General features: G+C 38.2%; 1 protein-coding gene across 3 annotated transcripts in view; it reads left to right on the plus strand.

Annotated features, from left to right (window-relative positions):
* Positions 1-11,946, plus strand: part of FAM185A (family with sequence similarity 185 member A) — a 45,027-nt gene extending 33,081 nt beyond the window's left edge. For all 3 annotated transcript variants that reach the window (XM_069461473.1, XM_069461474.1, XM_069461476.1), the window contains one exon: positions 10,997-11,946. In XM_069461473.1, coding sequence (XP_069317574.1) covers positions 10,997-11,109 — 113 coding nt within the window. In that variant the 3' untranslated portion in view covers positions 11,110-11,946. The remainder of the gene's footprint in view (positions 1-10,996) is intronic.
* Positions 11,947-13,120: the final 1,174 nt, after the last annotated feature.

Raw genomic sequence — 13,120 nt, forward strand, 5'->3', positions numbered from 1 at the left:
TACATCTACATTAGACTAGCATTGAGTTTGAGGAAGTGAGAGAAGTCACATATGACCAGCATATAGAGAGTAAAGGGGAAAGAGACCTAAAAGGAGGCTGGAGAGTTTGGAAGAGGTCAGATCCCATAGAGCCAGTTTGGATTTTATATTAAGGGCATTTCAAAGCCCTTGGAAGGTTTTAACCTGGTGTTCAAATAATGAGATTTATATATTACGAAGATCACTCTGAGTGTTAAGTGGGGAAAAAGATTGGAAAGAACTATGGTAGATGAAGGAAAAGTTAATTAGCAGATTACTGCAGCAATTCAGGAGAAAGAGTGCAGTGGCCTGATCTCCATAGTGAGCTACCTTAAACTCAGCAAACAAATAAATAGGTCTTCAACAAATTTTTGTTGCAGAAAAAGATGAATTAATGGTATGAGGAAGATGCATGCTTACTTACCTCATTGGTTGTTATGAAGCTCCTCAGCTTATTTAGTTCTTTTTGTGTGTTATTTGTTATTAATATTATGTCTTATACGCTGGTGCCAACTTCTTGTATCAGCAAAGGCCAAATTGCAGAATGAAGGGTTTATTTCCTGCTCACAGTGCAAGAATTTAGGATTTATCAAGAGAGTCCTCTTGTAGAGTAGCACAGGATATACTATGAGGTTGGGCCCCAGATGGATCTGTACGTGGTCTCTGATATTAGATTAAATCCATTAGAGTAGTAGTGCACCTCACATGAAGACAGCAGCAGTCTCTCTTGGAGAGAGCTATGAGTATGAACAGATGATTGGGTTCAAGAGAAACTTTCATATTTCATTTTGATTCTAAAACTGTTTGGTGTCCAAAAGGCCACAGGCCTTAATGTATCAAGTGGATGAAATAATTTAAGACGCCTAGAAAATCAGGGCAAATTGCTTTTCTTGTGTGGAGATTTCCAATCTGAAACCCAATTTTGGAAATAATGAGCAGCTTTATATGTGAGCTGTTATTATAGGCAGCTGATCTCAGCTCATCTGGGTCTTCCTCATCGAGCCTATGAGGCATAGAAACAGAAATACTCTCATTGCTAAGATGTCTGGATTTTATCTGTAGCATGACTTCTTCTGGATAATTTCTGCAAGAAGTCATGCCAATAAAAGTTAGTTCCCTAGGCTCAGGCTCCCCACAGGGTTTTGATGTGTCACCCCTGTAATTTTATTTGATTTCCTGTTCCATGTTTCCCTTGCTATTGCGAGTTGTATAATTCTTACAGTGATTTACAAGTATTATGTGCTATTTTGAGGTAAAAAAAAAAAAGCCTGAGACTCTGTCAGGCTGAAACATTTACCTACTAAAAAGCTATGCACAAGTGTGTATTGGAGGTGCATTCTTAGACTCTTTATCAGAGCCTTGATTCTAAGTTTTGTGCTCTACCCATGTATGGCAAATTCAACATGTAAATGGCTTAGGTTAGATATTTCTAATAAGGAGTTGACTTCTTTATTAGGTTTTAGACTTGGTTTATCAACTTAGATATGAAACCTGACTATGGTATATCAAGCTATTCTCCAAGCCTAGATATACATATGGTACAAAGTTCTTTTGTCTTAAAAAATGTTTAACGATTTAGAGAGTATTAGTTGTGGTAAAGTGTGTTGCCAGCAAAAGGATTGGTGTTTATCACTGTCTGCATAGTAAGGAAGCTGGCACTACTGGGTTTATTTCATTTTAGTCAAACTGGAAATATAAAGCATTTATTATTTTTATAATAAAGTCATTTGGGATCAAAATAAACCACCAAGTCAGAAGAGAGTTCTCAGCTTGTCCTTAAGGCCAGAGTTATACATACAATGGTATTGTGATTTATAATGGAATACTAGTTCATGGGTTGGAAAAAAGGTTGAAATGGGACTAAGCACACACAGGATGCCACTTTTAAAATCTAGAGACAGTGTTTTCTCTCCAAATGGGAAAAAATACAGTCTTTTGATATGATTAACCCTTAGAGATAACTCTGTTTTTAGAACACACTGAAGTTTTGGTTTTTTCTACGCTGATAGCACATGAATTTGTCATTAATGTAGATATGTTTCAGAACCACATGAAAGAAATTCAGTAACAGAATGAAGAATACTATGAGGCTTATGGCTGTCTGCTTAAAAATATTTTGACAGGGACTGGGCACAGTGGCTCATGCCTATAATCCCAGCATTTTGAGAAGCCAGGGCAGGAAGGTCACTTGAGCCCAGGAGTTCAAGACCTGCCTGAGCAACATAGCAAGACTCCATCTCTATAAAAAATAGAAAAATTAGCTGGGTGTGGTGGCTCATGCCTATAGTTCCAGCTACTCAGGAGGCTGAGGCTGGAGGATAACTTGAGCTCAGAAGTTTCAGGTTGCAATGAGCTATGGTGACGCCACTGCACTCTAGCCAGGGCAACAGAGTGAGAAAACTGTCTTCAGATATTGTGCTTTAATGGTGTTTTTGTTTCCCTATCTTTTTGTTGAAGTGTAAGATCCTGGGAGTATCATGGGTAATCAGATGGTAATTTTGTTAATGTTTATCCAAAAAAGATCAGGTTTTATTTCAATTTATCTGTAAACTTTATCTATAAACGCCATATAATAAATGCATTAGACTTGGCAGGTTACATACGGTCTCTGTTGTATATTCTTCTTTTTCTTTTTCTTTTTTTTTTTTTAAATAATCCCTTTAAAATATTAAAAGCCATTCTTTGCTTTCAGGCCATATAAAAACAGGCCCCTGGCTAGATCTGGCCTATGGGCTATGGTTTGCTGACTAGACTGAGTTCAGAGTGCAGGCCCCAATCTTAGTACATTATGAATTCTGTTGTAATGCCTGTGTTGTTTTTTTGTTTTTTTTTTTTTTGTTTTTTTTTATCATTGTTTGTTTTTATATTTATTTTGGTCATGCAAGAAATATTAAACCACAGCCAAATCCTTACCCTGAATGAACTCTTCCCAGCAGTGAAGAAAACATGATTTATGCACATAAAAGTTTAATGTAACATTTAAGAAATGATGCAACCATAGAATGGCAAGTAAATACACAAAAAGATGTTCACTATCACCAGCCATTAGGGAAATGCAAATTAAAACCAGAATAAGATACCACTACATACTTACTAGAATGGCTAAAATAAAAAAATATTGATAATACAAATGCTGGCAAGGATGCAGAGAAACTGGATCTCTCCTACGCTGCTGATGGATATGTAAAATGATACAGCCATTCTAGAATTCAGTCTGGCAATTTCTTAAAAACAGACATGAAACTACTATTAATGACCTAGCAATTATACTCCTGTGCAATTATCCTGGATAAATGAAACTTGTGTTCACTCAAAAACTTGTACACAAATGTTCAGAGCTTTATTTATAATAGCCAAAAACTGGAAATGACTTAAAATATCCTTCTATAGTGAATGTTTATATAACCCATGGTATGTCCATATAAGGCAATTCAACAATAAAAGGAATAATCTATTGATATTCACAACTGGAATTGAACTTAAGGGCATTATTCTGAGTGAAAAAAGCTAATCTCAAAATGTTACATACTGTATGATTCTATTTATATAATATTATTGAAATGACAAAACTATAGAAGTAGAGAATAGATAAGTGGCTGCTGAAGGTTAGGGAAGGAGGAGGAGGTATGAGGTATTTTACTTTGCCAGCCAATTTCCTGGTTTTGATAATGCACTATAGTTATATAAAATGTCACCATTGGGGAAACTAAGTGGTGGCTGCACAGGACCTCTCTGCACTATTTTCGCAACTTCGTTTGAGTCTGTAATTATCTCAAAATAAGATGTTAGAAAAGTGGGGAGAGAGGAAGGGAGAAAGAAAAAGGGGAACGCGGAAGAAGGAAAGAGAGAAAGAAAAACAATGAACTCTTCCAGGCAAAATGGAGTTAAAGGGACTGAGTTACCCTCCTACCTGAAACAATGACAACAAAAAATTTTATAAACAGACAAAATACATGAAACTGTTTTCAGGGCACTAGGACATCAGACGGTGAAAGAAAGTGATCACTGAGAGATGGGAAAAAAATGAGATGAGCCCTGCTTATTGCCTTGAGAGAGTCTCTAAGCTATAGTACAGGGAGAGGTAACCACCAGGGAGTGTAGCAGACTCCCTGCGTTTAGGAGATCAAGACGAGAGTCCACAGAGACTAAGACAGAGTTAGAGTTTGCAGGATAAAGTACCAGAGGGAGTAGAGCCTGATGTTTGTACAGGTCCAGGAATAATGTCTGTTTTACCCACAAGATTAGAAAAAAATCATAACTCATAGGACATTGGGTAGAGGACTTAGTAGTGGGAAACACTTAGTCCTAGACTGAGAACCACTCTAGAACTGCCTAACAAATCATAAAAGCAAGAGATGAAAGACTTAATCTGTTTCCAAGTAACTTAACTGCATTCTTGAACAAAACTCAACATTTATAGGAATACAAAAGTATCTAGCACTCAACAAAGTAAAATTCACAATGTCTAGCATCCAATCAGAGATTATCAGACATGCAAAGAGGCAAGAAAACATGACTTATAATGAAGTGAATAATTGATTGAAACCAACACAGAACTGACACAGATGTTAGAATTATTGGAGAAGGAAAATAAAATCATTATTATAACTGTATTCTACATGTTCAAAATGTTAAAACGTGGAAGATATAAAAAGACCAAATGTGAATTTCTGTAAATGAAAACTACAATGTCTGAGATGAAAAATGCAGTTGATGGGATTAGATACTGCAAAAGAAAAGATTTGAGGACGAAGAGTCTATAAGATTATTTCTTGGGCAGAACTGGTTAATTGTGTACTTGCCCGATGCCTAGAGTACTGTTGACTTTGTTATTATTCCAGGTATTTGACAGAAAAATTAATGGATGGGCACTACGAAAACTAGCTCAGAAATATTTCCTTACCAGTATAGATTGCTTGTTGAGCTATCTTGGTTTGCATTTTTGTTGAGAGAAGACTATAAATAGTTAAAGAATGTTAACAAAATATTTTGTCATGGAATGGTAAGTAGTGTTAGAGATTTTGTTTGTGAAATATATGTGTTAAAAATAATAAAATTTCAGAGCAATTATTTTCTTTCTTTTTTTTTTGAGACAGTCTCACTTTGTTGCCCAGGCTAGACTGCCATGGCGTCAGCCTAGCTCACAGCAACCTCAAACTCCTGGGCTCAAGCAATCTTTCTGCCTCAGCCTCCCGAGTAGCTGGGACTACAGGCATGTGCCACCTTGCCTGGCTAATTTTTTCTATATATTTTTAGTTGTCCAGCTAATTTCTTTCTATTTTTTAGTAGAGACGGGGTCTCGCTCTTGCTCAGGCTGGTCTCGAACTCCTGAGCTCAAACAATCCACCCGCCTCGGCCTCCCAGAGTGCTAGGATTACAGGCGTGAGCCACCGTGCCCGGCAAGAGAGCAATTATTTTGATGTTGTTTCACAAGTGTGTGATTTCCTAGTCAGCTTTGTGTGGGCATTGGCATGTCTTTACATCTTTTGAACCTCCCTACAATACTTAGTGTGGTTCTTCCCATAGTGGGTGGTCGGTAGTGTTTGTAATTTTACAGAGGGCATCCTGCAACCTCCTGCTGCACTGAAGTTTAATCTGCTGCTAATAAGGCAGCAGCAGAAGTATCCCTCTGAACCAAATGTAAATAAAGGGTGTATTTATAATCCTCCTGTTTTAGGTTAGGAGTGGGAGTAGGGAGGGAGGCGGGAAGAAGCTCACTTTACCGAGAAGCTTTTTAATCCTGCTTTTAAACAAGAGAATTAAATACCACAAATTACTCCCTAGAGCCCTATCTTTGTTGATAGCTAGTGCTGATTAAATCAGGTGCATTTTGGGTTAGATAGAAAGACTGTGGAGATTCATATGTTTGGGTAGATTTGAGCAGGGGACTAGAGAGCAAATTACAGAGTTAAACCCAGGTCCTAGGTCACCTTTCCTCCCATGTAATGGAAGCCACACTGCATGGGGATAGGGTAGTCATTTTCCCATTTCTCAGACAAAGAAACATTGTCTGATTTTTAGTGGCAAAGGAAATAAATAAGGAGCAAGGTTTCTGGAACCCCAGGTTCCAATACATGTTGCAAGACTTTTGTAGGAAGGAATTTGTAAACTTTACAAACTAGAACAGAGTCTCCACAGATTGAGGCCACAGTACAAGGAGATTTCAGTAAATTACTTACTGGCAAGATAGAGAAAGCTATTTTCAAGCCACTTAAATGGAATTTTAAAAACTGTCCTGCCTTTTGAGTATTGTCTCTAAGCTGAAATTGCTTGTGTGTTCATTTTGTTAGGAGCAGTAACACTGTGCTTGGCCTCTATTGCTGCAGAAGGAAATGGGTAGATAAGCTTCTCACTCTATGCACAAGGAATGCATGATTAGGAGGTGATGACTAATATATTAAGGAAGAGATCTCAGATATTTAGAAAGCCTTACTGTTATTGATGCGTTATTATTGGTGCTAAATGGTGTAGAAAAGGAAAAAGCTAGAACAACGGAAAGTTCAGGATCTAGTTTTTTCCTCTGCAGTTTTTCTGTTTTGGGGTTTTCTTGTTTGTTTGTTTGTTTTGTTTTGAGACAGGGTCTTGCTCTGTCACCCAGGCTACAGTGCAGTGGCATGATCATCCATTTGTATTTGAATTACTGTTACCAAACTGAACTAGTGTCTGCTCACCTGGTACAGTAAAGCCAGACACTGAAGCTGAGAGATGCAGTAGGATAAAGAGGCATCTTTATTGCTTGGCACCAAGCAAAGAATACAGGCAGCTGATGCTTAAGACCTGAACTCCCCAATGGCTTACTAACAAGGGTTTTTAAAGGCAGGGGTATACTTTAGGCAGGCAAAATTGTAAATCAATACATGGAGTTTATACATTGGCCTGACTTTAAAAGGCAGGATATCCTGAAGTGGGGGCACCTACGGGTCCTAGGTGGATTAAGAGATTCTGGGATTAACAGAAAGGAATGTTAAGATGGCTATGACAGGCCCCTGGGGAAATTCAGAACAAATAATGGCAGTCAAAGTTCAATTCTTCAGTTCCCCCTTATCTTTATTTTCCATCCCATGGGGGTTTCTGGAAAACAACTCAAGAACTTATGTTAAGATGCTCATCTTTTAGTTTCCATGTGGAACAAAACACCTCATGACTCTGGCTCACTTGGAGGGCCATTGTTCTCACCAGGTTGCCCATTCACTTTTCTAGGCTAGCCAGGTGCCCAGAACTTCCCCTGAAGGGACTCAAGATTTTCCTTTATTTCCACGCTTGGAGGGCCCAGCAGACCCCTAAGAGGGGTCCCTGTTCTGTCTCATTACTAGAAAAAGAAATTCTGTAGTACAGAAAAACTACTGAGTACCTAGAAATCCTGACTTACCAACTGCAGCACATGCACACACACACACACACACACACACACACACACAAACAGCTTAAAATTGACGAAGCTGAACCCCTTACTGATGAAGAGTTAGAAGAAAAAGAGAAGTTTCTAACATAAGGATTTACCAATTGGAGTAAGGGATTTTAACTAGTTTATCAAAGATAATAAATGGAGTTGTGATGATATTGAAAATATATCAAGAGGAAAAGAAGGAACAACTCCAGATGAAGTCATTGAATACTCAGCTATGTTCTGGGTAAGATGCAATGAGCTCCAGAAGGTAGACAAGATTATGGCTCAGGATGAAGAGGAGAAGCAAGAATTTGTTACCAAAAACTCGGCACTGGTCCATGAGGCTGAATCAGAAGAATGAGGACAGGTATTTTGGGGATGAGGAAAGTTTATTACTTTGTCAGCAAAGGAGGAAAAATGGTAGACCTTCTCATCTCAAAATCCAAACTTCCTGAACATAAGCAGAAATGCACTCAGAGGTATACAGTTAAAGTCTTCCTCCAGTGCCTTTCCTTACTTTTATTTCTCTCACGGTTTTTGAAAGATTCTTTCACAACTTTAAAACTGAATAGGTTTGATCTTCATATTATAGAAATAAATTGCATACATGATGCAAAATAAAAAAAAAAAAGAAAGAAATGCAGAACTTTTAAAGAATGGGTTCTCAGCTTCAAGCAATTACTGTGGTTAACTATTCTATCATCCCATCTCTGCCAAAGACAAAGCCTGTGAACTCAGCTGGCCACCCACCTGGGGGGCTGGTGGCAAGCCATCTGGGATAAGAACAAAAAGGGCCTCTCCCTGCTCCTTCCTACCACTGGCCTGAGGCAGAGATGCAGGCTTCTGTTCTCAAAAAGAGTGGGGGAGCTTCAAAGAGACAGAAAACATTCTTGCTCCTTTTTTTTTTTTTTCTGTCCAGGCCATTCCCTGTTACATACTCCCCACTCTCAATTTTATGCTTCCATATCTATGGGAGGAGGGGCAACTACTCTGTTAAAAATTCAGAAAAGAATTTGCATCAGAAAAGCACTTGAAGCAGAGGTCAGATGGTATCACATAAAACACTTTTTTTTCAGCTGAGAATATCAAACGGTACTAACAAAGGAAAAAACTATACTGAAGAAGAGGATCATTCTCTAATTTGTATGCTTGGATTCAACAAGGAAAATGTTTACGATGAATTGCAAGGACTCTCTTCAGTTTAGATTTGACTGATATATTAAATCCAGAACTGCAGTGGAGCTCCAGAAGAGATATAATACCTTAATTACCTTCATTAACAGACAACACATAGGACTAGAAGAATAGGGCTGGGAATGAACGAGGTGAGCTCTGTGATTGCCACAGCCTATTTATTACCTTGAAAGAGTTTCTAGGCAGCAGTGCAAGGAGTGGTATCACAGGCAGAGCCCAGTAGACTCCCAAAGTAGGGGAGATTGAGCTGAGCTGGGGAGACCAGGGCTGCCCAGAGTTCACACAGAGGAGGGAGGGCACAAAGGGGGTCTTCAGAGGGTGCTCCTGAGCATTCAGCAAAGTACCAATCAGCATGCATGTGAGGAAACTACCCGACACATGTGGATGAATCTCAAAATAATTATGCTGCATTAAATGAAGGAAATAAAAATATTTTACCCCAAAATATATTTCTTTGACATATTTTGAGATGACTGTCAGAGAGCCAGCAAACAGAAGTAGCCCTACAAAGCCATCTTTGGTGGTAGAAATTCACATCTGTAGATAATCTGCATTGATACATTAGGCCTTTCCCTGTCCTGAACTAAGAAAGATTAACAGCCTGACACCGTTAAAGGTCTGAAAGAAACATTTACCGCCTGTTCTCTCTGTGGGCTGCTACCTGTGAGGTTTTATCTACCTAACAAGACCACCTCTGCTAGGAAGTCTCCTCTTCTCTCCTTTCCATAACCTCTTGCCAATATAACCTGATTTACCACCATAGCCTGCTTCTGGCCATGCTCTGACCCTGCATTCTTTCTGTAACCTCAAGATGGTATATAAGCTTCACCACCTCACTGGGTAAATCACTCTGTGGTTCTCCCTGAGTGCACATTAATAAAATTTGTATGCCTTTTCTCCAATTAATTTTCCTTTTGTGAGTTGATTTTTCAGGGAACCTTCAGAGGGTGAAGGGGACAGATTTTTAGAAAAAGAGTACATAATGTATGATTCTGTTAGGTAGATAGTGAGGGATTCCAGGTCTCCTAGGGACGAAAGTAGATGTCTTGCCTTGGTGCAACTGCCCCACCTAAGAAGAAGGACAAGGGTGGGCCCCCTGCCCCCATCTTGGTCCTGCTTCACCCTAATCCTATCAATATGTTGAGCAACTGCCATACCTGGGGTAGGAGGGAACACCCTGTGAATCTGCCAATCCTAATTTAGCATGCCAGCTGCAAAAGAATGCAGAGGACTCTCTCGCCAACAGGCCAAGCAGCATAGGTACCGTAGAGTCCGGAGATTGAACTAGAACAACCTGTATGCATAGTTAAGGCTCAGGTCATGCAACTCCCAACTGTCCAATCAAAGTGGTTCCATGGTGACATTTGAACCATAGGAGGTCCCAATCCAGGCACTATAAAATAAGACACAGACCATAACCAGGCCCTTTTTCTGCCCATTCCCCTTGTTCTCTGTTTGCTACAACAGTGGGTCCGTTCATCATCTGTGGCATATGTATCATGCTCTATAAACCTATGTCTTGCTCCTGCTCTATAATCCTCTCTTTCTCTCCTCAATAAACCTCATTTTCATACTTGCCTTACTTTGGTGCATCTGGTCATTCTTCGACCATGAGCACACCAAAAACTAGCATTTCAGACTGAAACCTGACAATTCCATTTATATAAAATTTTAGAAAATGCAACTAATCTATAGTGACACAAAGCAGATCAGTGATTGCTGGGGAATGGGGATTGGAGGGTGACAAGCAGGTAGGGCCATGAGGGAAAGATTACAATGGGGTGCAAAGAAGCTTTTGGGCATGATGGATATGTTCACTATCTTGATTAAGGACATGTTTCACAGATTTTTACATGTGTCAAAACTTACTACATTGCAGATTTTAAATACATGTAGTTTATTTTGTCAACTAAACTTCAATAAAGCTCTTTTTTAAAGCTTCATTAAAAAATCATATAGGTTGAGCATCCCTAATCCGAAAATATGTAATGTTCCAAAATCCAAAACTTTGTGAGCACCAACATGACACTCAAAGGAAATATTTATTGGAGTATTTTGGATTTCCAGATTAGGGATGCTCAACTGGTATGTATTCTGCAAATATTCCATAGTCTAAAACAATCTGAAATTCGAACCAATTCTGGTCCGAAGCATTTCATCTAAGAGATATTCATCCTGTACAAATAAAAAACAGAATAGCTTCCCTCTGAGAGTTATTCTAATAAAATGAAAGGAGAGCAAGCCCAGATAACCTCTTTGCAACTCTTTCCCAACTCAAGCTATTTTTACTAAGATTTTTGGTGTTCTAGGGTGTTTCTCGGTTTTAGAGACGTATTGTTGGAACCAATATAGTCAAATATTGCTCTTAATATAACTTTATGCAATTTTACATTTTAGGACTCATGAATCAAGGAAACAAACATGAAAAATGGATTAAGGCTGATGCCCCAAAAGGCACCGTAAGTCTTAGAAGGCAAAGTTGGTTTCAGTCCCTGAACCTGCAGGACTAAGTCTGGTTTGAGTTGTATTTATGATTTTTAACAATAATGAGCAGATCTTTGACTACAAAAATGCAAGGACCACTGTTGATATAAATGTTGAAAACAACAAAATAAGAATGAATACTGGTTGTTTTAGGGGGCTTTTTCAAAATTTGTACTTAGCTGTGGAATTTATTTTCTATTGTTCCGTAACAATAGTACAATTACTCCATAACAATTACTACAAATTTAGCAGCATAAAATAATACCCACTTACCACATAGTTCTGTAGGTCAAGAGCTCAGCATGACTAGGCAGGTTCTTGGCTCAGGGTGTCACAAGGCTGGAATCAAGGTGTTGGCCAGGCTGAGTTCTGGGGGCTCCAAGGAGAAATCCGCTTCCAAAGTCATTCAGATTATTAGCAAAATCCAATTCTTTGTGAGTGGATATGACTGAGGTCTCTATTTTCTTGCTGACTGACAGCGAGCAATCACTCTAAGCTTCTGGAGGCCACATACACCTTCAAGCCAGCAATGATACATTGAGTTCTTCTCGTGCTTTGAATATCTGACTGCTGCTTCTGCAACCAGTTGGAGAAATCTCTGCCTTTAAGGGGCTAACTTGATTAGGTCAGGCCCACCCAGGATAATCTTAGTTTTGCCATATAATGTAACATAATCATGGGAGTGATATCTCATATCTCTTCATATGCACAATTTCTACTCCCACTCAAGGGGAGGAGATTATAAAAAGGCATTGGTGTGTGTGTTGGGGGTGGTTATCTTAGAATTCTTTGTACTATAGCTCTTGTGTGACAGGTTTTCTACTTTGCACCTCCATGGCATCAATGTAAATTTAAGCTGTGAATAAAAGACTTATAAATGTAAAGCAGTTGCTACTGATTCTTAGTATCTTTTGTGTAATTTAAGACATATCACATTAAGGGGAAAGAAACATTCAGCTATTTTATAGCCTAATGTATGAAAATAGATTTTCACTTTTATAATATAATGGTATAATGTATAAAGTAATTTTATGAATTCCATTTCTTTCAAACCTTGTCTGCTCCCGGAACATTTAAATTATACAATGCTGAATATACTTATCTATTGGATTATAATTTTTATGATTAGGATAAAATCAATTCTTAAACACTGATTTTTAATAAAACTTTCCAAATAATATGATTTATAATAGTCTCCCTTTGTTATTAATAATATTCCATTTCTTTAGAGTTCTGTTTTTTAACTTATTTGTGAAACAAAAGGCTTTATGGAATATCTCAAAGTCTCCTTTTAGTTCACCGTTCATGAAATCAGAATGTGTGCAAGTTTGAAAGATACTTACATGTTGGTATATTTGGCATGGTTGTGACGTATGTGTTATACTATTAAGTAGAGGAAAGTGTGAGGCAATGAGATAATTTTTATAATCTTTTTTCACCCTCGTGCAATTATATATTTTCAGGACAAAAAATAAAGTTGATGAAATTAGCCAACTACAGCCAGAAAGATCATGAGCATAACAGCAATTATATTTACAGTTATTAATGGAATTGTCCATATTTGGATTACATTAAGTCCCAAACAGAAAGCTGCCAAAGGAAAAGCAGCCATATTTTACTCTTTTGGACACAGACCCATGTATATCAAATACTTAAGGGCCAAAGACCTAAGTAATATCTTTTATATTTTGAGTACTTTGCACTGAGAATTTGAAGATTTCTCTACCTGTCTCATCTACTCCTTGGTTTCCTGTCACAGTTCACTTTTTCTAACACCTACCCCTTTTATTTATGTAGTTATAAAATTTGTCTCCCCAGAATGAATGAATGTGTTTCCTGCTCTTGTTTAAGAGAGCATGTTACTCAAAGAGTTTTGGCGCAAAGCTCTGGCAGTAAAGCAACCTGCTGGGTTTCTAGAGAAGATAATGTGTGTTTCTTCTTACCCTGGTCTTCCCTGTACAGAAGTTATTCCATTAGAAAGCAGTTTCCTCTTTTATAGGTCTCTCTAGTCATGTGCATGAGACAGTTACAGATCAT

Source organism: Eulemur rufifrons, chromosome 29, assembly GCF_041146395.1.
Source record: "Eulemur rufifrons isolate Redbay chromosome 29, OSU_ERuf_1, whole genome shotgun sequence".
Lineage (NCBI taxonomy): Eukaryota > Metazoa > Chordata > Mammalia > Primates > Lemuridae > Eulemur > Eulemur rufifrons.